This window comes from Myodes glareolus, chromosome 2, assembly GCF_982192425.1.
Source record: "Myodes glareolus chromosome 2, mMyoGla1.1, whole genome shotgun sequence".
Taxonomy (NCBI): Eukaryota; Metazoa; Chordata; class Mammalia; order Rodentia; family Cricetidae; genus Myodes; species Myodes glareolus.
Genome location: NC_142027.1, coordinates 116,313,387 through 116,338,876, shown reverse-complemented (window position 1 = coordinate 116,338,876; position 25,490 = coordinate 116,313,387). Strand labels below are relative to the sequence as shown.

Sequence of the window (25,490 nt, the reverse complement as noted above, 5' to 3'; positions counted from 1 at the left end):
GGATATTTGTTCTTATTGTATATAATTTTGTGTAGGTTTAGAACTCTTATTTAAACAAAATGGGGAAGAGCTGTGGGAAGGTTTATAGCTAGCAATTACCCGCCTACTGGGTAATGGCCTCAGAGACTATTTACCTGGATGTGGAAGTGCATCCAGCCCCTTCCTCTCTGCTTCCTCCTGGGCACCGTTTGCTGTTTGGTTTGCTTTGGATCTGATCTTCATCCATCATTCAAGCAGAGGATTCCAACTTTGTAAGTTTTACCCCTTAATAAACACTGGTCTATTTCTTAGTTCTGAGCTAGTGTGGGATTCCTTTTTTTTAAAGCGTCCTTCTCTCCATCATCACCAAGTCACCCTGTTTGTTGATGGAAGCTCCCTTATAGATAAATCAGGAAACCACCAGGCAGCGGATGCAGTGGTCACTTCCACTAACACAGTTGAAGTGACCCACCTGCCAATGGGAACCTTCTCACAAAAGGCCAAATTAATAGCCTTCACTAGGGCATTCCAAATAGCCAAGGGCCAATAGACTAACATCTATACTGACTCTAAATATGCCTTCTTAATGGCCCATACCCATTCTGCACTCTGGAAGGAAAGGGGCTTCCTTACTACCAAGGGCACTACCATAGTTAACAGACTCCTTATAGCCAACCTCTTGGAGGCCCTCCAGCTCCCTGCAGAAGTAGCCATTATTCACTGTTGGGGACACCAATCCTCCAAGGACCCAGTGGCCTTATGCAATGCCAAGGCTGACTCAGTGGCCCCAGGGGCTGGCCTCTAGCTCTTCTGATTCCTGAGAACATATTTTGTTCTTAACTCCCTTCTATCAGCCCTGTTACCAACCAAAAGAGAGGGACAAGCTCATAAAAGGGGGGGCACAAAAACAAAGGATGGATTGTTTTACTTAAATAACTATCCCATCCTACCTCAAGACCAGGCATTGTCAATCATTTCAGACATCCACCAGACCTGACACAAAGGGCCCAAAGCTTTGTTCCACTTCTTGGAGCCCCTCTTTGACCCCACCCATCTCCGAGATCTATTTCACAGGTTCACTCCTCCTGCCAGTCATGTGCCCAGACCAGTCCACAGGGGGCTCTCCACATACGTCAGTCTATATCAACTTAAAGGACACCAACCAAGCATGGATTGGTAGGTTGATTTCACCCATATGTCTACTCATAAAAAAACTCTGTTATCTCCTAACACTTGTGGATACTTTTACAGGGTGGATAGAAGTGTTTCTGGTCTCTAGGGAAATGGCAGATGTTATGACTCAGGTACTCCTGGACCATATCATTTCTCGGTTTAGTGTCCCATGGAGCATCCAGATGGACAGTGAGCCAGCCTTCACTTCCACGGTATGGAGCTCATGTCAGAAGCTCTCAACATCTCCTGGAAATTCCACATCCCCTACCACCCACAATCCTCAAGAAAGCTGGAGAGGGTCAATAGACTCATCAAACAGCAGCTAACCAAGCTCTCCTTTGAACTCAGGTTATCTTGGCCCTCCCTTCTCCCTACTTTCCTTACTCACCTCAGGGTCACCCCACGTTTCCCTACAGGTCTATGCCCTTTTGAGCTCCTTTACGGCAGGCCCTTTCTCCTTAACCATCACTTCCCAGCCCAAACTTCTCCACTGGTGGGGTATCTACCCTAACTCTCCCTTCTGAGGTGAGGTCTCTTCTCTGCTCACAGGCTGACAGTTGTCTACCTGCCCCCACACCAGGGGACCCTAATGCCCCTGAACCTGCCCCGCTCTCTCCAGGGGGCAGAGTACTCCTCAAACAGCTAGTTCCTAGGTCTCTTGAACCTTGATGGACAGGACCTCACACGGTAATCCTTACTACCTCCTTGACTGCCAAACTCTTGGGACATCCATGCTGGTACCATCTTTTCAGGCTCAAGCGGGGTCCCTACTCAGGATACTTTGTCTGTCCAGTAGTTAGGACCTTCCACCCTCTGGTTTTCCAAGATGCCACAATGATGGGCCTATCTGCTCCTTATCCTGGCACACTCATCTTTGTTGATACAAACAAGATGGGTAATAACAATAATTTTTCTCCTAACCACCTGCCTTCTCATCTCCCTCAAGGAACAGATGCCTGGCCTCTCCGGGATGTCAGTAAACAGGATGTCTCTCCAGCCACACCTCTTGCTGAGCGTGAGCCCACCTCTCTTCCTCCCCGACATCACCCCATGCCCGCAGGAAGAAGCCAGACTTGAGTCGACACCCCTTTAACCAAAGAGAGCCTAAAATGTTGGTCATAAGCATCACCTCAGCTCCCTGTCACCCCTTATACAAAGAGTCTGGAATATTAAGTTGGGGACCTCATCCCAGCCCCTGGTATCCATCTTTGGAAGACAGGGAGGGTCAAGGAAGCCCACCAAACCTTGACCCCTCCCCAGAAAAGGTCAGGACCACTCCCACAGGCTATTTAAACTGCCCCTCAGAGATTAAACATGTGGTCTTCCCTCTTTCTCTTTGGTGGTCGTGTTGGCTTCCTGTTCCCTTGGGCCACCTGAGAGCGCAGATGACCAATTAAACATGGATATCTTTTAATTTGGTCTGATTTGGTCTGATTGGGATTATTTGCATTGGCGAAGAGGCTTGACTTTAAGAAATATTCCTAACACTCTGGACTCGGGAACCGGAAATCTGCCTGAACAGCCACCTCTATGCACATAAGTGGCTTCGGTGGTGAGTTTTCCCCTTCCAGGCCCCAACCACAGCCTTCATGGCTACAGTTGAGTCCTTTGCTGACATTCATCTCTGGTTGTTTCCCATAGCTAAAAAATGTAGTCGGACTACCCAGGGTTGGTTTTCCATGCACACGCTATGTGGTGCATTCGATTTGGGGCCCGGGCTTCCTCGGATTTTTCTTTCTCCTTTCTTTTTCTTTTCTTTTGGACCACTCGTAGGTGGTCCCTGCCCTGAGAGACCACTCGGAGTGGCCTCTGGCCTTTGGCTGCTGAGTCGCCTGGACGGAATGAGTCAGGCTTTAACATCCTGCCTGCAGAGAGAGGACTCCCTTCTACAGGCCCTGTGGTGTTCGGTTGTTGTTTTCGCTGCCTCTTCAGCTATGGTATAAACCCTCACACTATCAGCCACCCGCCTGTGAACTCTCTGCCGGTATCCCGCCAGCTCTGCTTTTCCTCAAAGTATCCCTGCCACCACTACCACTGGTCCCACAGAAATAAGATTAGTCGGATCTGCAAGGCACCTGTTTTCAATTTCAGCCTTTGCTCCTCTCCGTGGCTTGTGGCGTGGCTTGTGGTGCAGTGGCTCAGCAACAGGGTGGATCACACCTCTAGGTCTCTCTTGTTATTATGTTTAAATTTCCTGCAGCTCAAAAAACGTGGTTTCTCCATCCAATATATGACTGCCGCCATCTTAACTGAGGTCAAGTGACTTCACCGTCATCTTAACTGAGAGTCAGATCAGGTGACCAAGTCCCCCCATCTTTACTGAGGTATTTCCTGTCTGGTTCCCCAGTGCTGACTCAGTTGCATGTGTGTTTTACGCAGTGGCATGCCTTTGGTAGGGCCCACCAAAGAATTCACTTCGCCCAGTTCCTGTTCACTCTGTGTTGTGTGCGCATACATGTAACTTAAATGCACCCATGTTTACTGTTAAATATTATAATTGTCTGCTCATTGTATCTCATTCCAGACTACAAAACAATAAGTCTCATGTTTTAAATTGTTATGTACTTTTAAGTCTCTTACAAAAATAGGGTATAAAATATATTAAGCTGTTCTCTATTATTGTTAGTTCTGGCGTTAACCTTCTAATTGCAGTTTTTTCTTCTTTCTGTCTTTTTATGAGTGTAAATCTTACATGATAAGTTGAGAACCAGTACAGTCTAGCTCGGACCCAGCTCTCCTGGCAGATTCTGTACTGTAGTTACACCTGATAAACAGCCCTCAACTTCTCAGAGATCTGAGGAATATGGCATTTAAATATTTAATTATTAAAAAACTTTCATAACAAAAAGAGACAGGTTGGCTCCTAGCAGTAGCACTCTACTTCCTCCAAAGAAGACAGAAGACAGATGGACACAGAACAACGTCCATTCGCAATTTGCTTCAACTGCTGAGTACTGACCACTGGGAAAAACTGCCTTTCATCTAAACTGAAGTTCTCCAGACGTGAACAGAATTGCTGGAATTGACAGCCTAGCTGCTCAGGTCAAGGTAGGCTTGTCTTCCTACAGATTTCTTAGTCTACAGGATCTTCTGGAGCCTGCACTAAACAGCAAAAAGCAAATATGACCCTCAGTGACCATGGAGAACCCTGAGGAGTAGCTCTAGGTGCCAACCAAATACGTTTACTGTTGTTTTTAATCAATAATTTAATCAAGTAAAAACTTATCCTTCTCAAAGATCTCTGATGCAGTTTGACAGCTAAGAGGTGTTGTCATTTAAAAAGACAGCCTCACCAAACAAATTTCAACAAGTACAAGTTATCAAATCTCTCTCATGCTGCCTTTCATAGTCTTAAAAACACTTTTCATTGTGCAAAAACATCTGTCACAGTCATTCTGACATAAATATGCAGTTGTTTATACAATGTATATGTCTAAAACTTATGTTTTCACAAACTCAAAGAATTCTTGTGAGTTTCAGGGATCTGAATTACAGGTCAGATACACCCTTCTCAATTCCCTGGTCCTAAATTTTTTTTCTCTAAACTTAACTTTGTCCTCTGTTCTGCCAAATACCTTAAACAGGTATAAGAGACACCAGACATTTCCATACCACAAACACCAGACAGGAGCAAAGAGACCAGCTATATCAGATGTGACCAACACGCAGCTTTCTCAGCCCCCCACCCCCAAGATGACGCCCACAAATAAACAGGAAGTCTTGAGAATCCACTGTCCCAATTCCTTTAACATGTTGTACCTAACCTCCCTCCTTTTTATTATAAAAAAGAGATGGGAATGTAATGGCCTTTCCTGCCCCTTTAAGAGACAAGCCCCGCCCACTCCCTCCTCCATCCACTGAGGCAAGCAGATCTTTCTTCTCCTTCCAGCCTAAGCTCCCTCTTTTCTGTCTCCCTCGCGAAGAGGTAGCTGCTGCTGTGGTTCCTCTCCTCTCTCCCCGATCTGTTTTTCTCTCTCTCTCTGCTCTTTCCCTTCTCCCCTTCCACTCCATAACCCAGTAAATATCCAACCTCACTCTGCATGGCGTGCCAATCCCTTCTCTGTCTCTCACCCGCAGTGTCTGCAGCTCCTCGTGGGTCTGGCTGCCCCTCCGAGGTCTCTCACCCACTGTGTGGCTCCCTGCCTGGGACTTGCTGCTCCTCATGGCTCACTGCCAGCTGCTGCCACTCGGGGAACAGCACCGGTTTATTTTTACCATAACAACTTCCTTCTTGCCCTCATGGGCCAGTTCAACAAATCCCCATTCCACCCACGAGGAAGGCAGTCGGAGGCAGGAAACGTGGTGTCTCTTCAGGGCCCCCACTTTATTATTGGGGAGCAGCTTTAGGAGGGCGGAACCTAGGCCTGCTGGGCCCGCAGCAGGGCCCTCACCTGGCTGATCTGCCACTCGACGCTGGATCGTGCTGTGCCACCCAAGGCACTATACTGTTCCACGCTGTGCCCGTAGTCCCACACGTGATTCACGTCACCTGAGAACAGGGGACTGGGGAGAAAGAAAATGAGTCAGGATAGTGCAGTCCAACCTGGAGCTGCCCAGGGTCCGCTTGCAGGATGGGGTGGGGATGGTGGCGGTGATCCACACCTGATAGTCTGCAGTTCCTGCAGGGATAGCTGGTTGAGGGCGACTCCTTTAGTCTCGGCCATGAACACGGCTTTTCCTGAGGCCTCGTGGGCCTGGCGGAATGGCATCTAGATACGAAGGCAGAAGGTGGTGCCATCGGGAGTTTGTTTTCTGAACCGACCTGAGTGCCCGGCTTTGGGGACACCCTTGTCCCCATGCCCAGGTGCTTCACACTCACCCCTTTGCGAACCAGGTAATAGGCGAGGTCGGTGGCCAGCATGTCAGGACTGAGCGCCTGTGTCATGTTCTCACGGTGAATCTGGGGGCACCAGCAAATGTGAGCTGGGGGATGGTGTGGAGCCTGCCCTCCCATGTTCTAAGCAACTGACTAGTCTCTTTTGCCCCTATCCCACCCCACTCAGCCCCTCCTCATCCCACGAGCAATCCTCTCTCTGCTTGAACATTTTCATCAATATTAATTTGGTTTTATCTTTTGAGACTTGGTAGCCCAGACAAGCCTCAAATTTACAATCCTGTCTCAGTGTTCTTAGTGTTGGGGTGACAGGGGTGCATCCATGCTCTCAGTATAGGATTACATTTTTCCATTATGTATGTGTGCTGTGCTTATGTGTCTTTCATGATTTTTTTTATTTAGGGTTTATTTTTGCCTGCCTAAGATTATTTATTTATTTATTTTTATTTTTACTTTTTGGTTTTTCGAGACAGGGTTTCTCAGTAACTTTGGAGCCTGGCCTGGAAGTAGCTCTTGTAGACCAGGCTGGCCTCAAACTCACAGAGATCCGCCTGACTCTGCCTTCCAAGTGCTGGGATTAAAGGCGTGAGCCACCACTGCCCGGCTAAGATTTACTTATTATGTATAAGTGTTCTGTCTGCATATATGCTTGCAGGCCAGAAGAGGGCACCAGATCTCATTACAGATGGTTGTGAGCCACCATGTGGTTGCTGGGAATTGAACTCAGAACCTTTGGAAGAGGATCTTTGGAAGAGCAGCCAGTGCTCTAAACCTCTGAGCCATCTCTGCAGAGTCCCCCTCCCATTGGTTTTTTTTTTTATTTTAAATATGTGTGGGCACATGTGCACGTCCATACATGTGAAGACCTGAGGTGCAGGGATCATCTTTGTTAGCTCTTCCACCTTATTCACTGGGGAAGAGACTCTCAATCAAACCCAGAGCTCACAGGTACGACTAGTTTCACTAGTCAGCTCTCTCTGGGGATCCTCCGTGTGAGAGATTGAAAGAAAATGGTCCCCAAAGGGAGTGAGGGACACTATTAGGAGGTGTGGCTTTCTTAGAGTAGGTGTGGCTTTGTTGGAGGAAGTGTGTCACCGTGGAGGTGGACTTTGAAGTCTCATACATGCTCAAGCCATGCTCAGTGTCTCAGACCACTTCAAGCCAAGATGTAGCAGCTCCTTCTCCAGCATGATATCTGCCTACACTCCCCCATCCCTGTCACGGTAATGGACTAACCCTCAACTGTAAGCAGCCACTTCAATGAAGTGTTTTCTGCTTTCCTTTTTAAGAGATGCCATGGTCATGGTGCTTCTTCACAGCAATAGAAACTCTAAGACACCCTGCCTTTTTTTGTGGGGGAGGCTGGAATTACAGATGTGCCTCCATGCCTGGCTGGTATCTGCATGTGTTTCTAGGGATTGGAACTTGGGACCTCACATCTGTGAAGCAAGTGCTCTAACCAGTGGGCAATCTCCCCCAGTCCCTATCGGGTAAGCAGAGGTACATTTTGAGAACCAGGACTTTAGAAACAGCGGAACTATTCAGGGGCAAAATGATGTGAAGTTGGAAGTTGACTCCCGAACAACTGTCGGAGAGGAAAGGAGATGAATAAAGACAGCAGAAGCAACATGTGGCCACACAGCGAGGCTCTGTCTTAACCACACAGAGAACGGCCACGATGCGCTCGTTTTTAAAGCACACGGGGGTTCTCTATGCATCTTTGTGATAAAAGGCTACAGCGGAAATGTGGCTAGTGGTGAGGTGCATGCCTGCAATCCCAGTCTTTAGGAGATTAAGAGAGCAGGATGGTGAGATTAATGCCAACCTTGGCTATGTGAGACCCTGTCTCAGAAGGAGAGGGGAGGAGAGAATACAGCGGGGCAGACCTATAATGCCAGCACTTGGGAAGCTGAGGCCTCAAGCTGGAGGCCAGCCTGCGCCCCACAGTAAGATCTTATCTCAAAAAAAAAAAAATCCTATTCTGGTCAAAACCTGGGACTTTGGTGTCTAAGCAATCCCTATTCTTCTGTGCCAGGTTTTGGTGCCTTGCCTTCCCGATTCAGTCTTCTGGCCTCATCCCCCGTCCCCCACAAATCACTGTCTGGGGAGGGGAGGTAGGAGATGTGGGGAGCGTTAGTCTTGCCTGCAGCGTAGAGATGACTCCGGTGGCCACTTGGAGGACCGCAGTCATGGTATCAGATACTTCAAACACAGCTTCCTTGTCTTCCTGGAAGGCGTGTAGCAGGTGAGGGGCCGGCAGCCCCGCCCTTCACCCAGACCTCTTCCCTTGTTCTATTGGAGACACTTAGCACCTCTCCTTCCTGCCCCAAGGAGCAGCAGGGGACTTCTGAGGGTAGTCACAGACTGTGTGCCCAGGACGGGAAGGAGTCATTCTAGGGGCTCCTCTCTGGGTGTCACGGCTCTGAGAAGCAGTACGTGGTACCGCCAGAGGGGTCCTCATCACATCCCCAGCCTCCTACCTGTAAATCCTTGTTGTACGTGCTGGGAAGTCCCTTGAGCGTCATCAGGAGCCCAGCACACTGTAGGAAGAATGAAACTGAGGAACTGGGACACCAGAGCCAGTCATGAAGTCCCCTGAGGACCCACCGGCTCTGTCCTCTCTTCCCAGCTCACCCGCCCAAACACTCGGCCCGCCTTGCTCCGGATCAGCTCCAGGCTGTCTGGGTTTTTCTTCTGGGGCATCAAGCTGCTTCCAGTGCTGGGGACAGAGATGTGAGGACTGAGGCTCTGCTTATGCCTGGCTGGCCAGCTGGCAGAGGCACTGGGCGGGGCGGACTGGGGTGGGAGGAAGTCATTTCAGCGTCCTGAGATACGGGCCTTACCTGTAGGCATCTGAGAGCTGCACAAAGTTGAATTCCTTGGTGCCATAGAGGATAAGGTCCTCCGCCATCCTGCTGAGGTGGGTCATACACAGAGAAGCCCAAAACAGGAACTCCGCTAGAAGGGACAGCAGGCTTTCTCTTTTAATTTACCTTCTGTGCGCGTTCATTCGTAGAAGTCAGAGGAGAGCTTGCAGGGGTTAGATCTCTCCTCCCACCACGTAGGTTCAGGGCATCACACTGGGGCCATAGGGCTTGGTAGCGTGCGCTTTACCCACGGAGTAATCTTGCGGGTCGTTATTGTTGGTTGGTGGAGCTTTTTTGGTTTTGTTTGTTTGAGACAGGATCTTAGATAGCTCAGGCTGGTCTCAAGCTAACTAGCAGAGGATGCCCTTCAGTTACTGGTGTTCCTGCCTCCACTTCCTAAGTGCCGCGATTGTGAGTGTGTGCCAATATGCCCAGTTTGTGCAGTTCTGGGGATCACACCTGGAGCTTCACACACCCTAAGAAAGCACTCTGCATCCCCAGCCCTGTATCTTACCCACAAAGTCTCTCTCGCTGGTGGCATCCATGCTGTTGAGCGTGATGGCTCCAAAGTTCAGTTCTGGATGTGAGGGAAGAAAAACAGTCAGACAGGGAGCTGAGAAGTGCTCTTCTCTACCCTGAACCAGGATGCCCAGCCTCATCTTTGATCCCTTCTTGGATATGAGAATCGAGGAGGAGTCTGGGGTGGGGAAGGGGGTCTCTGTACCGATTTTAGGAGGGTGGATGGAGGTCTAAGTATTCCCAGCAATAGGAACCCCTCCACAGGCAACCTCATCAACCTCAATGCCCAAAGGCAAATACGAGGGCCTCTGCCCTCTCATTGTGGGAGGCATGGAAGTCTTTGGGCTTACAGATGAGCACCAGGAGCCCTCTCATTGTGGGAGGCATGGAAGTCTTTGGGTTTACAGATGAGCACCAGGAGAACCAGGAATGCTAAACACACAGGGTTGTCACTTCACATGGGGAGATGTATAACCTGTTTTCCACCCAGAAGGCTGGGAGCAGAAGAGATTAATAGCCTGGTGACCTTTGCACTATCTGTGTGGCTGAGACTCGCCAGATCCTCCCCTGGACCCTTATCGCGAATTTGTCAATCTACAGAACCTATCTTTATGGATGGTGCCACATGGACTATTCAAAGAGTTTCAGGGTAATCATGTCATAAATTTTATTGTGACACGGGATTGAGTTAATCATCACCAGGAAAGATTTCATCAAATTGTGGCGTGCTTCAATACGCCTAAAATAAAATATGTGGGATAAGACTCCCAAAGTTTGAACCAACACTGTTGAACCTACAACCCCATGTGTTTAACATTCCTGGCTTCCCTAGGGCTTCTCTGTGAGCATGAGGACCTACGTGTCTTCCACATGTCACCCTTGTGTCTTTGGGACCCAGCAGGGGCTAACAGTGACAATCTCCAGAGAAGGATGAGCAGGGTATACCTCACCTGCTCGGAGTAGCTCCCGGTCCACACCCAGAGGGTTGCCCGCAATGGCCCCACTGTAGAGACAAGGGTTCATGGTGATTAAAGTTCTGGATACCACACACACGCAACATGCTGGGTCAAATCTTAGTAACTCAGCCCCTCTGCTGGCCTGGCCACCTTAAGGACCCAAACATTTGTCATCATGCAGGGAAAATGGTGCCCAGTGGGAAGTCGGCTGGAGTTTCAGCAAATTCTCAAGTTTGGCCATCCCCATGTTAGAGATCTGGAAGGTCAAGTAGGGGCAGCTTTTTGTTGTTGATGATAAAATCATTGTGTGTGTGTGTGTGTGTGTGTGTGTGTGCATGTTTTTTGTCTGTACATGAACCACATGCATGTAGGTGTCCACATAGGCCAGAAGAGGACTTCAGAGACCCTGGAACTGAACTTAGAGGCAGCTGTGAGCCTCCCAATGTGAGTGTTGGGAACTGAACCTGGGTCTTCTGCAAGAGCAGCCAGTGCTCTTAACCATCTCTCCAGCCTTTACAACTTTGTTTTGCTTTTATTATTTTCATTTATGTGTACATAAGTGTGCATGTGTGAAGGCGCCCATGGAGGCCAGAAGAGGGCATTGGATTCCCTGGAGCTGGAGTTATGGGTGGGTTATAAGCCACCCAATGTGGGTGCTGGGAACTGAACCTGCTTCCTCTAGAAGAGCAGCAAGTGCTCTTAACCAGCGAGCCATCTCTTTGCCTACATTAGAATTCTTAATTAACATGTATATTGTACACATATGATTTCATTGTGACATTTTTATTCATGTGTAAAATGTATTTTAATCATTTCTCCATTATCCTCTCTTGCCCTCCTACCCTACTGATCCCTTTTCCTCAGCTCCTTCTACGTTCATGTCTTTTTTGGTGACCCAGTGAGTTTTGCTGGGGTTGCTTACGGGGCCATGTGTGAGTGGTTACCAATAACAGCATGGACAGTTTCTTCAGTCACTGAAGAAATGTCCCTTCCCAGCAACCACAACTGTCTATATAAAGACTCTGAGGAAGGGGCAGGACCTCACAAGCCTCTCCCTCTAATCTGGTTTTCTTTAGTCTTGCTGACTATGTAGCAATCTGCCTTCACCCTCCATCAGGCCTTGGGGACACTGGGGCCTTACCTCCCCAGCGGCAGGACATTGATCCGCTTCTGCACCTCCAGCAGCCTCTCTGAATCTCGTGTCAGCGCAACAGCGTGGCTGTGGGAAACCAGAAACGGGTGAACGGTGGTCGGGTGATGGATACCAAGGAGCCTCCCCTTCTACCAAGGCCCCCAGTCAGGCTCCTCCTACTGTCCCGGCTCCACAAAGCTCACCTCAGGATCCAGTGGCTCCAGCGGATAGGCTGAGCCCTCTGCAGGTGTGTGTACCCCGGAAAGAGGACATCACGTTCCCTGTAGTAGGGGAAGAAGCAGGGCACCTGAGGGGCTGGGGTCCAGCAGGGACAGGTAAGGCTTGCCTAGGACACCTGGAATCCTACAGGTTAGCCTCTTTGCATGGAAGGTGTGAACAGATCTGTGAGCTCTGCCTGAATAAGGGACCAGATGCTCTCCAGGGGACAAAACAGGCCTTAAGGAAAGAGATCCGAAGCAAGTCAGTGAGATCAAACACGAAGCCAGGAAGGACATGGTGGTGCAAGTTTGCAGACCCAGTGCTGGGGAGGTTGAGGCAGGAGGAATGCCGTAAGTTTGAGATCAGCCTTGGCTATACGGTGAGTCCTATGTAGCCTGGGTTACAGACGAGACCTTGTCTGAAAAACCAAGCCCAGCTCTAGGTGGTGGTGCACACCTGTGACCCTAGCATTTGGGAGGCTGAAGCAGGAGGACCTGGAGTTCAAGGTCAGCTTCAGCTACGTTGTGGGTTGGAGGCCAGTTTGGGCTGTCTAGAGAAAAGAAAAAAGAAAAAGAAAGTCCAGGATAGGAAGGAAAGGAGATTAAATTTGAAGCTAGCCTGAGCTACACATAGCAAGTTCCAGGCTACCTGTAGTGTAGAATCATCACCACATTCAGTTTCAGAAATACCGTCATCATGCCATCAAAAACAACCTTGTATTCACTAGCCCTCACCCTCCTCCTCTTCCCAGCTTCCCAACCCTACCTCAGGTCATATGCCCTTGGGCGGGCGTAGTTGAGGCCTATGAGTGGGGAACACAGAGTTGGGAAAGAGGAGGGGCCGTCCCTGATTCTGGGACCGCCTAAGATTTTTTCAGAGATTCCTATGTCAAGTCTTCAGGGGACAAAGCCAGTCCCAGGGACATTAGAACATGCCAGCAGGACGAGGCTGGTGGGAGGCAGCCTTTGGCCCTATAGTTTGCCTTCCATGTTAGGGCGGGATGTGGGTAAGATGGGACAGTAGGGACTGAAGGGTGACTGCTTGCTGCTGGCTCACCAGGGAGAGGAGTTGGGGGCCTCTCCCTGGGAGCCTGGAACTTTTGTCTCCAAAGATCCTTAAAGGATGACTGGTCACTGCGCTCTGATCTAGGCTGGCCTGGGTAGGAGCTACTGAGACGTGCTCCACTCCTAGCTAGGTGGTGAGGGTGGCGCCACACAACTTTAATCCCAGTGCATGGGAGGCAGAGGCAGGCGGATCTCTGAGTTCTAGGTCACCCTGGTCTACAGCGCGAGTTCTGGGATACCCAGGGCTACACAGAGAAACCCTGTGTCAAAAAACATTAATCAAACCAAACCAAAGAAAGCTATTCCCCACTCCTTACAATTCTGTATTGGTTTTGGACCTCTAAGCCCTCGAACACCTTGGGGCCTTGGTCTTCAACTGTCTTCACCCCTGCCATCAGAGAACAGAGCCTGGTGACCGTCTGTGACTCTCGGCGTCTGTTTTAAGGCTTTATCCTCTGAACCGACCCGCTGCCGTCTTCCTGAGAGAAGTTGAGCCTATCACAGTGGGGCTTGTGGGACTGGAGGGATGGCTTATGGGTTAAGACCACTTGCTTTCACAGAAAGACCAGGGGTTTGATTCCCAGTCCCCACATGGTGGCTCACAGCTGTTCACAGCTTCAGCTCCAGGGGATCTGATGACCTCTTCTGACCTCCACAGGCATCAGACATGCAGGTGGGGCACATATATGCATGCGATCAAAACATTCATACGCGCCAGGCGGTGGTGGCTCACGCCTTTAATCCCAGCACTCAGGAGGGAGAGGCAGGCAGACGTCTGTGAGTCCAAGGCCAGCCTAGTCTACAGAGCTACTTCCAGGGCAGTTGGGGCTCTTACACAGAGAAAACCTGTCTCAAAAAAACCAAACCAAACCAAAAACCCAAAACACTCATACATACAAAATAAAATAAATCTAAAACAAACAAACACTGCCCCCCAAGTCCAACCGAGCCTGTGGACTGTTGATATTCGCTTCCCTTAGAAAGGAGAAGGAGGTTCTTTGATCCTGCACTTGAGTATTAACTATTTCTCTCAGGCCTTTATGTTCAATTCTGCCCTAATTGTACCTGCTCTCGTATCTGGTCCCAGTGGAAGACTAGGGCCCCATCTACTGTGAGTCACGGGGAAACCATCATCCACGCTGGTTGCATACTTCCGGCACGGCTGGTTTAGGGTTACTAACACTCGTTCCTTGCTCGGATTCCGCCCAGGGAGAGAATTCTTGTGGCGGTGTCCCCCCAGAAGACTTACGCCTCAGCCCGGTCGACCATGCTTCCAATGAGCGTGCGGAGCAGGGCAGAGAGTTTGGAACAGGTCTGCCTCATCCAGAGCCTGAGGTCCGTGACCACCTGTGGGGAGGAGAAGGCCACGCTCAGGGAGTGGAGCTTGCTGCTTCCTTCCCCGGATAACCAGGACTGCCGCAGAGCAGCGCCAAGAGCCTCCGGGGTTCCCAGGGTTGAAAAGGTCACGGCAGAGGGCAAAGAGGGCTGGTGGCACCTGGTCATTGCGGCTTCGTCCCGTGTGTAGCTTTCCCGCAGTTTCACCAATGAGCTCCTAGGGGCGGAGAGGCATGAAGATAGGGAAGATAGGCTAGAACACCCTAATCCCAGTTCAGTGGGGACACTGAGTCTAGGTAGTGGTCCTCGCCAGCCTATGGCTTTCCCTCCCTACGCCAGGGACCTCCCTATGCCCAAGTCTCTTGCTGTTTTTACTCTGCCAGTGATGGTTAGTGCCCAGGGTAAGGTTGATAAAGAGAGGCCGATTTTTAGGAAGAAGGGCGTGCCATACCTTCAAGCGCCGCTCATTGGCTGTGTGGATGTCTTCATCATTAGGGTGTAGTTTGAAGGTGCCCTGGGCCCACTCATCAGCTACCTGGAGCAGGCGGCAGCAACCCAGGGTGTCAGGTTGATAGGCATCAGGAGTCTCCCTGCCTTGGTCTTGGATCCACCATGTCTGCTAAATGCCCTTGTACGGAAGCTGAGCCATAGAATATTCCCCACCCCTGAGGGATGATCTCTGACCCAGTCCACCTTGGTCTTGAGCCACGAGGAGTCATTAAAAGACAAAGCTGGTAATTATAGCACATCTCTCCCGTCACCTACTTACGACAAGGTCAAACAACAAATCTGGGGTACTACAGCTTGTACCCAGGGGTGTAAGAACTGGAATATGGCTCAATGGTAGAATTAAACACTTGTCTAGAATCTACCAGTGAGGGACTGGGGGCGTGGCTTAGCACCAAAGCATTTACCCAGCATGCACCACAGGTCTGGGTTCCATCTCCAGCCTCAGGCGGAAGGAATAAAGGTGAATGTAGTGCCTTGGGACTTTGGGTCGGAGCCTAGGTTCCCAGGGGAATGGATGTAGGGTGGACCTCGTGTCACGGAGGCTACCTTGTCCAGGCCTTGCAGTATCTGTTGCGTCTCAGCTTTAGTGAGAAGCCCCGCCTTCTCCAGGCCCCTGCTGTAGGCCTTGCTCCCCTGCACATCCACGTTCCACAGATGCCGGTCATAGGAGATAGATGAGTTGAACTTCTCCATGATGGGGTCGACAGCACCCACAAACCGGCCACCCCATAGCTTCCCACTCTGGACAAGAGGGCAGAAGAGAACACAGTCTCAAAAGGAACCCTTAGGAGAGATGCCCAGAAAGGTGTATGTGTGTGTGTGTTGGGGGGGGGGGGGATATTAGGCATTATTCTCACTGGACAGATGGGGCAGCTGAGATTCAGAGCTTGTGCAAGGGATGTGATAGACACAGAAATCAGGGCTCTTTCTCACCACATGGCATGGACCAGGGAGATGCTGGCCTTCCTTGGAGCACAATGGAATTTTTTTCTTTAACGGACAGACAACATAGTATATACTTATTCTATGGCCATGTATATTTATAAGTACATATATATGTATGTATATATACATATATTTATGTATATGTATATATTAATACTGAAGATTAAACCTAGGGGCTCTGGCAAGGCAGACAAGCATTGTGTTTGATATACATACATACATATATATATATATATATATATATTGGTTTTTTGAGGCAGGGTTTCTCTGTAGCTTTAGAGCCTGTCCTGGAACTAACTCTAGGAGACCAGGCTGGCCTCGAACTCACAGAGATCCGCCTGCCTCTGCCTCCCGAGTGCTGGGATTAAAGGCGTGCGCCACCACCGCCTGGCTTTTTCGTTTACAGTTTACAAAGTTGTGAGAGTTAATTATATTAATAGTCCTCTTTTACTTTATTTTTTATTTTTTGGATTTATTTGTTTTATCTTATGTATTTTTTTGCCTGATGTGTGTCTGTGCACCATGTGCACGCCTGGTACCCGCAGAGGCCAGGAGAGTGTGTTGGGCCCCCTAGAACTGGAGTTATGGATGATTATGAACCATCATGTGGGTGCTGAGAACTGAGCCTTGGTCCTCTGCAAAATCAGCAAGTGCTCTCGCTGAGCCATCTCCCCAGTCTCTTATTTATTTATTTTTTTGAGATAGGCTCTCACTGTGTCCGACTGGCTTGGAATTCTTAGAGATCTGCCTATCTCTGTCTCCTGAGTATTGGGATTAAAAGGTGTGAGCCACCGTGTATGGTCCTCTTTTAATTTTGAGAGAGTTTCCTAAATTGCCTAGGCTGGTACTGAGCTCCCTCTGTGGCCTAGGCAGATCCTCCTGCCTCAACCTTCCAAGCATCTAAGATTACAGGCCTGTACCCCAGACCTTACAAAGACAATGCTTTGTAGTTCTTAAAAGACATTAGTCCCCAACCTCAGGCACCAATGGGCAGAGGGGTGGGTCTGGAAGAGGAGGGCACAGGCCAGGATGTGGACAGGTGAGAGGACGGGACACAGAGCGTGCAGAATGCCAGGACTCAGTTAAGAGACATGGTATGTCCATCGCTGGCAACCTTTCTCTCTGTGTGTGGGTGCCTACAAGAGCCACTGGGGACATATCATTTCTGCCCCAGAACTCTGAACTGACTTTGGACCTATCATACAACTCCTTGGAACCTCAGTTTTGCCTCTCTGCAAAGCAGGAAATATACCCACATGATAGGCTTGTTATAAGCCAGTGGTTCTCAACCCTCCTAATGTTGCGACCCTTTAATACAGTTCCTCGGGTTGGGGTGGCCCCCAACCATACAGTTATCTCATTGCTACGTCGTAATTGTCATTTTGCCACCGTTATGAATTGGGATGTAAATATCTGTGTTTTCTGATGGTCTCAGGGGACCCCTGTGAAAGAGTAGTTCAACCCCCCAAAGGGGTCGAGATTCACAGGTTGAGAACCACTGTTATAAGCATTCGATCTGATATCGATCGAAAGTGCATGCATAGTGAAGGGGAGCTGGGGGTGCTCACGGACAGGGTGTGCTCTCTCTTTCTCTCTCTCTCTATTCTGTATGTACATGTTCATGTGTGTGCGCAAATGCCAGAGGTCAGTGTTGAGTGTCTTTCTCAATTGCTCTCTGCCTTTTTATTTATTACTGCTGTTTATTACATTTGAGACAGGGCCTCGCTATGTAGCCCTGGCTAGCTTGGAACTCACTACCTCAAGCAAGCTGGCCTGGAGTTCACAGAGGTTGCCAGCCTCTGCCTCCCACATCACATCTTTAGAGACAGGATCTCTCACTGACCCTGATCCTCAACCAACAGTTGCACCTTCTTCAGCACTGGGACCCAAACTCAGGTCCTTTCTCTTGCACAACAAGCACTTCACCAGCCGAGCCACCTCCCGATCCCTGGGGCTTGCTCTACCCTCTGTGCTCCTGGGTCTGGTGCTGTGGGTGCCATGGAACATCCACTGTGCTCTGGCTCCAGGTTTGGAGCTGACCTCGGTACCCAACAGTCTTACTGTCAAAGGGCTCTGACCCATAGAGCCAGCCGCCACCATCACCCCCGGCTTTGAGAGGTTCTGCACCTGACCCTTAGCCGTCTCAACAAAAGCCAGATCTCCTTCAAAGTGCTGTGTGGGCCCATGGGGCTTGGGGGTCAGGGCCAGCCAATCAGACTAGGGAGCAAGTCAGGAGTCTGTTGGGAAAGGCCCAGGAAGATCCTTTCCAGATTTCTGGCTTCTGCGTCTGGTTTGTTGGTAGTAACAACCCCTTAACAAGCAGGACAGCAGCCAGAACAATTAGTACCAACCCACAGAATGGCTTAAGGCAAGCTGAGGTCATCTGCAGTCCAGTCCACTGTGTTTGGGGAGCAAACAGCCCCAATTCCACCAGCAGGCTTCCAAACACACACTCCCTTTGTTCCCCTCCGATATTTGGTATTGAACCTGAGGCCTTGTGTGTGAAACACAGGTGTTATATCACTGAGTTATACGCAGCCCCTTTCTGGAGGATTCTAAGTAGGTAGTTTACCACTGAGCTAACAACCCCGGCCATGTTCTTGGCCTGTGGAGATACGGCCATGCCATGTAGTTCAGGCTGACCTAGAACTCATGACAGTGTTGAAGCTGGGTTCTAATTGGTGATCCTTCTGTTTCAGCCTCCTGAGGCTGGGGGTACAAGTGCACCCCCACACTTAGCCCTGCAAAACGTTTGAAATGATCTTGGGAGGTCTGAGTGAGGCGTCTCCAACTGGGCAGTAAATGGGCAAGGACCAATGCAGCTGGAGAGGGCGTTGCTCCAGGCTAGGAGTCTGGGACAAGGCGAAAGTGTCTCAGAGTTGGGCCGAGTAGTATGAGCAAAATTCAATTGAAATGCACAAGAGAAGTATCAGAGTGGTTACTGCTTGCTGGGCATAGTAGTGCTTACCTCTAACCCCAGCGTTAGGGAGGTAGAGGCAGGAGGATTAATAGCTTTTTGCTTTGTTTTGTTTTGTTTTGAGACAGGGTTTCTCTGTGTCCTGGCTGTCCTAGAACTCACATGTAGACCAGGTTGGCCTCGAACTCAGAGATCTACCCGCCTCTGCCTCCCGAGAGCTGGGTTTAAAGGTGTGCGCTGCGACACCTGGCATTGCAACTCCATCCTTTTATGAAGTAGACACAATTACCCCTACTTCACAAAGGAGCTAACAGGTCAGAGCTGTCCCTGGTGTACAAATCACATCTGTTTGGCTCCAAAGTCCAGTCCTTGTTCCTGACCCTCCGCACGACCCAGCAGCTAAGGAAATCAGGCCATCTTAACGTGTTCAGATGAGCGGAGAGGAAGGAAGTGACTCGCCAGTTACTGAAGATCACTGGGGACTGGGCACGCTGGCATCTGTTTCCCTACAGCCCCCTTTCCTCTGTGAGGTCAGAGTGAGGACTCCATGATCCAGCCCTTACAGGCAGAGCCCACTAGCTCTCATTAGTCCATTTACTAGATAAACCAACCAAGTCCGTGGAAGGTATGTCTGGCACACTTGTCATTAAAAAGGAAGAGAAGCCAGAAATACTGGCCCAAATAAGAGGACAGACCCTAGAGGGTCACTGGAGCCACAGAGAGAGGTTCCTACCTTCTGGCTTTTTCCATATGACAGAGCCCAAGTACATTTATTTAGGGACTCAACTTTTTCTATACGTGAGGACAAGGGCACAGCATGAGGGGTATCCTACTGGGTAGGGACTGACAGGAGGATGTGGGGGAGGGGAGGCGGGTGTTGAGAAAGGTTAGGGAGCTCATTGGGTAAAGGCCCTCGCTGCCAAGCCGGTTGGAAAGAGAATCTCCTCCCACAAGGTCTTCCCTGATCTCCGTGTGAACCATGCCTACACATGCACATACTCGTAAACAGATAAACAAACAAGAAAATCCTCAAAGACAAAAGTAAACGGAAAGTTCTGATGTGGTCACTCACACCTGGGATCTGAAAGCTCCGTGGGTGGAGGCAGGAGCATTGCCAGAAATCTGAGGCCACTCTGGGCAGACAGTGAGTTTCAGTCTAGCCTGGGCTAAAGTGAGCTCAGAAGGAGAACGGGGGGGGGGGGGGCAGGAATGATGGATCCGCCATCAAGAGCACTGGCTTCTCTTCCAGAGAATCCAAATTTGATTCTCAGCACTGATATGGTGGCTCACAACAATTTGTCCTGTCCCTGTAGTCTCACACCCTCTTCTGACCTCCATCGGCAGTAGTCACCCACGTGGTACACAAACATACATGCAGGCAAAGCATCCATACACATAAAAATTCTAAACTAGGGACTGGAGAGATGGCTCAGTGGTTAAGAGCACTGACTGCTCTTCCAGAGGACCAGGGTTCAATTCCCAGCACCCACATGGCAGCTCACAGCTGTCTGTAACTCCAGTTCCAGGGGATCCAACACCCTCACACAGACATACAAGCCAGCAAAACAGCAATGCTCATAAAATAAAAAAATATTTAAAAAAATAAAATTCTAAACTAATTTTTTTTTTTAAGGGAAAACAGTGCCGGCCGTGATAGTGCATGATTTTAATCCCAGCACTCGAGCAGAGGCAGGTAGATCAGTTCGAGGCCAGCTTGATCTACAGAGCGAGTCCCAGGACAGCCAGGGCTATATAGGGAAACCCTGCCTCAAAATACAATTTTTTTAAAAAAAAAAAAAATGGGGGGGACAGCCACACATGGTGGCCACTTGCAGTCATTAGTGAGATCACCTCCCGAGCCACTTGGCGGCATCCCTGAGTGAATCTACTTTAAACTGGGCTTTGGAAATGTGGCCGGGAATTTCTGTATCACTGCAGGTCTGTCTGGCGGGAGGTGGCCCCAAGCACGGGTCAACCCAAGTGGCTCCTCCCCGCTCGTTTGCAAGGTCCCCGAAGTCCTACACACCTCCGATGCCATGCTGGGCGGTTCCTCCTTCTCCTGGAGCTTCGGTCCTAACGATCTGGAAAACAAGATCAAACTGACCACCTCGACTCTGGAGGTCTGAGGGGCAGGGATAGCTCAGAGCTGGGGACACACGCTCGGCTTGCGGGACGTGGGCAGCACTCAGCAAGCGCGCCACAGTCCTCGGCGTTCCCTCGTGTTTGTCCCTCTGTCCCACGCTCCCCGGACCTGGTCGAACAGACTCTCAGTGGACAGGTGCCTTCTGATCTCTTCTGGCCTCTCCTGGCCCGGATGGCGGCTGCTGCCCCTCTGCCTTGTCCCCGCCTCCTGGCAGCGTAGAGCCAATTGGGAGAGGTGGGTGTGCCGCCTATGGGCGGGACCGCCTCTGGCCGAGCTACTAACCGCCAGAGGAAGTCGGGGATTTTCAACCAGTTAGCTGTTGACTGTCTGGAGGTTCAGACAGGTGAGACCCACGCTAGGAGGGAAGAAAGGTGAGAGGAACGTCGTCCCAGCAGCACCCAGGAGTCCGAGGCAGGAAGACGGCTGGGAGTTGCAACCTGGGTTGCAAATGAACCTGTTTCAAAAACAAACAAAAAGCCGACACAGAGGCGGTGCCCCCTAGCCTGTGTTTTTAATTTCAGCTCTTGGGAGGCAGAGACCGGAGGCTCTTTCTCATTTCAAGGCCAGTTTGATCTACGTAGTGAGTTCCAGGCCAATCAGGACTATACATTAAGACCCTGTCTCAAAGCAGAGGACGTGGGGACGAGCACATGCTAAATCAGACATGGCTTTGTATGGTGGTTGTGGCGGTGCAGGCCTGTAATCTCAGCATTGGGAAAAATCAAGGCAGGAGGATCAGAAGTTTGAGGTCGTCCTGAGATGTATAAACCAGCTCAGGGGCAGCCTGGGTTACCCAAGACCAATTTAAAAACAAACAAACAAATAAAAAGATCGGTAGTCAGAGTGTGGAAAGATAACTGCTAAATGTTAAGCCTCCTGTGCTAGCGAATACCTGTGATCTCAGCACTTGGGAAACTGAGGCAGGAATATCAAGAGTGTTCCTAGACCCTTGTGGTTCTCGATGTTCCTAATACTGTGACCCTTTAATACAGTTCCTCATGTTGTGGTGACCCTCTACCCCCCCACCATAAAATTATTTTCATTGCTACTTTATAACTGCATTTTTCCTACATTTTAAGTAATGTAAATATCTGTATTTTCCAATGGTCTTAGACAACCCCTGAGAAAGAGTTGCTCAACCCCCAAAGGGGTCAAGACCTACAGGCTGAGAACCGCTGGCCTACAGAGACGGCTCCGCAAGTGAACGAGCCAGCCACGAAATGCTGGGAGCCTGAGTTTGATCCTGTGAGGCCCATCTGTAATCTCAGCATTTCCAACTCAAGACAGGAGAGAAGACTGGAGAATCGTCTGGGAGTTTGGGTGCCAGCGAGTCTGGAGTACTCGGAGCAGCGCAAATCCAAGAGAAGCCCTGCCTGGATAAGGGGAAAGGCAAGAACTGACCTCACAGGGTGGCCCTCCAATCTCCACACATGCTCTGTGGCACATGGTACACACACTTCCCCACCTCTCACACCCAAAATAAATCAATTGTTAAAGAAAAGACGGATCTAGCCATACGTGTCATTGGATATAAGGTGCTTAGAGTCAAGGTCTGAGTTTGAGCCCAGGGACCTACATGGTGGAAGAAGAGAACGACACCACCAAATTGCCCTCTAACGTCTGTCTGTGTGCATGTACACACATGCGTGCACACGTGTACACACACACACACACACACACACACCACCCCAAACAAATAAATGAATAAATAAAGTTTTAAAAAAAAGCACCAAAAAAGTTGGGGGATGTAGCCCAGTTGGTAGTCTCTAGAGAGTCCAGAAAGGAGATCCTAAAAGTGATTATTTCATACATTTGAGAGTTAACACTCAGCCCATCCCTGAGTCTATCAAGTCCATCCTAGAAGCAGGAAGTGTAGGCTTCCACGGAATCAGTTTGGGACCATGGCTGGAAGAAGACTGGGCAGTGGCCACTGTGTAGATCAGCTGTGAGTGTCTCCCTATCGTGGAGGTTGTTTGGTCTGAATGTGCGTGTGTAGAGCACGTGTGTGCCTGGTGTCAATGGAAATCGGAAGAGGGTGTCGGCACCCGTGGAACTGGAGGTGCAGATGGTTTTGAGCCACCATGTGGGTGCTGGAAACTGAAACTGGGTCCTCTTGACCATTGAGCCATCTCTCCAGCTGCTTGTGGACTGCGGACGTATTTTGATCGCCAGCAGATCAGATATGTTAGTCAAGACAGTACTGGGAGCATTGGAGACCGCTCCTAGTAATTGCTAGGGTGCCTGCATCACACAGTGCAGTTGAAATGGTAAGAATTTAATCAAATGTTCGTCCCTTGTGAAGTGACAAGTTTTCAAATTCATTGCCAACAGGCCTAGATGACTGTAAGTGTGTACAAGCTCAGGCATGGCTCAGAAGTAGAGCCCTTGCCTACAGTCTATGAAGTGAGGGGCTGGGGGCAAGGCTCGGCAGGGAACACTTGCCTAGAGTCATCCCATAAGGATTTGGAGGTTGGTTCAGCATTAGCATGCCTGCTGAGAATTCCCCAGTGAGGAGCTAGGGGCGTGGCTCAGAGGAAAAAGAGAGAGTCTGAATTCTTCCTTGCTCTGCAAGCATCACCCTAGAAAACCTCGATCTCTGGCTCTTTCCCAAACGACAGACAAAGTTCAAGACACTTTAGGAGAAGGCTGGGGTCACAGCTCAGTTGGTAGAGTGCTCGCGTAGCACACAGAGAGCTCTGGGTTTAATCTCCAGTACTGCCTAAAGCTACCATAGTGGCTCATGCCTGGAATTCCAATTCTCAGGAGGCAGAGGCAAGGTCAGGAGTTCCAGGTCATCCTCAGCTACACAGTGAGTTCAAGTTGAGACTAAGCTGCATGATCCGCCTCAAATAAACAAAACAAGTGAAAAACATTTAAAGGGAGCTAATTGAGGCATTAGCTCTATGTGTAGAGAATAAACGAAATAACAATAATTGTATTTCCTTTGCTTACTTTGTTGTGTGTTTTGAGGCAGGATCTCTCTATGTCGTTAGACTTAAGTTCACTAGGTAGCCCAGGCTGGTCAGAAATTTGACATTCTTCTATTTCAACCTTCCAAGGGCTGGAGTGGCATGTGTGTGCCAGCACTCCGGGCAATAGCTTGAATTCTAACAGTATCATAGGCACCATGTTAAGTGTTTCATATGGGTAGCCTCAGAAGCTTGGAAGCATTATGTTCGCACAAGCACTCCTAGAAGGCAACCCCGGTAGCCCCATGGTTCTCCAGGTGAGGGAAGGACAGTTAAGGGGAGAATGAGTGATTTGCCTAAAGACACCGAGACGGGAAGTTGCAGAGCCAAGAACTAAATCTAGCATCTCAGGATAAACATGACATCTGCCTGGGAAGCTCTCCAAGAGCTGGCTAGTCGGAGGCTAATTAATTACCCGAGGGATCACATTAATGACCAACTGGCTAACAGGATTGCTACTGAACCTCACATGATAGTCACCTGCCATTCCAGTCCCGGGAATGAAAGCAGACATTTGGCATGGAAAGACTGGAGAGGTATGGCTCGGTGAGAGAGGGTGCTCACCAAGCATTCCCAGCATCACAGAGAAGAGGGATGGGGGAGCTCTGAGAGACTGCTCAGCGGGGAAAGACGCTGCTGCCAAGCTTCATGACTGAGCTTTGTCTCCAGAATCCACAGGGTGGAAGGCGAGAAATGACTCGTGAAAGTTGTCCTCTGACCTCCACATTAACGCTATGGGCTGTGCATGCGCGTGCGCACACACACACTCCACACAGATGCTATGGGATGCGAATACACGAGTGCACACACACATACATACATACACACACACCATGAACACTATGGAATGTGCATGTGCGCACACCCACCCACCCACATTCCACATGAATGCTATGGGATGTGCATGCGCGTGCGTGCGCGCGCACACACACAAATATAAAACAACAGCGCTGCTCACCTCAGCACTGCATACTTTAAAACTAGAATTCTACCGAGAAGATTAAGTGGCCCCTGCACAGGGATGACACTCGTGTGAAGCCTTCCGTATTTAAGATGCATTAAAAGAGCTGTTTACTTCTCATCTGCCATGAGATGAGCTTGCGGTGTTTCACCAACTGCTGCTGGCCACACGTTAGCCTCACCCTAGACCCACGCAATGGAGTCAGCTTACCGGGGACGTAAACCTCTGAAAACCGTGAACCAAAGTAAACTTTCCTCCCCTAAACAACAACCACCAACAAGCAAGATGACTTATCCAGGGAGGCTGCCTCCTGCCCATTCCGACTACTTGAGTTTCATCCCTCGGACCCACATGTGAAGCACCTGGGGACGAAATTACTAGAAGGAAGACATACCTGTTTGACCACAGTCTGTTAGAACCTGGAGATCATGGAGAGGTTGAAATGTTGCAGATACAAAGCCTAATTGTAACTTATCTTGTGTGTGACCCGACATTTTGTGACTATCAAGTAAACTTTTGGGAATGTATGGGAACTTCTAGAACCTCTAGCCTCTGTCGACCCAAATGCGGGAACGTTAGCAGAGGAATCTGGGGACTAGAGCAGACACGTCCCTGGTTTTCTGTAGCCCATTTTCCTGTTTCCACCAATGCATTCAAAGAATGTTTTAATTTGTGATGCTCTTTACTGCTACTATAAAAACCTCATCTAGCTGGGAGCATTTCAGGGCATGGAATTTTGGGTACCCTGATTTTTTTCCCCATGGGCCATTGTCACTCACACGTGACTTCAGGATAAACTGTCTCTTATACCCTTTGAGGAGAGAGTTGTGTTTTCGCTGACTCACTCACCCCAAACTTGATTTTAAGAGATTAATCTTGAATGGAAGTTATTACTGTTGTGTTATTCTATTTATCAATTATTTCTTTATGGTGTGGGAAATGTAAACAAAATGTACTGCCTCTTCTA

The 25,490-nt window shown here is 49.5% G+C and overlaps 1 protein-coding gene, 1 long non-coding RNA gene and 1 other non-coding gene across 3 annotated transcripts; 2 read left to right on the top strand and 1 right to left on the bottom strand.

The window, feature by feature from the left end:
- Positions 1-5,452: 5,452 nt before the first annotated feature.
- Asl (argininosuccinate lyase) lies at positions 5,453-20,796 on the bottom strand. Its single transcript, XM_048433744.3, has 17 exons — positions 20,702-20,796; positions 20,477-20,531; positions 15,135-15,329; positions 14,530-14,613; positions 14,239-14,295; positions 13,993-14,090; positions 11,664-11,741; positions 11,470-11,547; positions 10,323-10,375; positions 9,368-9,430; positions 8,830-8,944; positions 8,621-8,705; positions 8,467-8,526; positions 8,130-8,213; positions 5,972-6,052; positions 5,755-5,861; positions 5,453-5,655 (listed from the first exon to the last, which is right to left on the bottom strand). Exons 2-17 carry the CDS (start codon positions 20,486-20,488, stop codon positions 5,511-5,513), a joined length of 1,395 nt encoding a protein of 464 aa, XP_048289701.3. The 5' UTR covers positions 20,489-20,531; positions 20,702-20,796; the 3' UTR covers positions 5,453-5,510.
- Positions 20,797-20,837: 41 nt separating this feature from the next.
- Positions 20,838-22,096, top strand: LOC146895452 (uncharacterized). The gene is made up of 2 exons (XR_014999080.1): positions 20,838-20,964; positions 21,707-22,096. It is a non-coding gene; the product is annotated as an uncharacterized LOC146895452 (long non-coding RNA).
- Positions 22,097-24,511: 2,415 nt separating this feature from the next.
- Positions 24,512-24,614, top strand: LOC146895453 (U6 spliceosomal RNA). Its single transcript, XR_015000692.1, has one exon. It is a non-coding gene; the product is annotated as a U6 spliceosomal RNA (small nuclear RNA).
- The last annotated feature ends 876 nt before the right edge of the window (positions 24,615-25,490 follow it).

Excerpts from the sequence above, each read along its gene's own strand:
- Asl (XM_048433744.3), bottom strand. Across the intron at positions 9,431-10,322 it reads CCGGGAGCTACTCCGAGCAG|AACTGAACTTTGGAGCCATC; the intron begins GTGAGGTATACC and ends CCTCACATCCAG. Across the intron at positions 6,053-8,129 it reads GAGTCATCTCTACGCTGCAG|ATTCACCGTGAGAACATGAC; the intron begins GCAAGACTAACG and ends TGGTGCCCCCAG.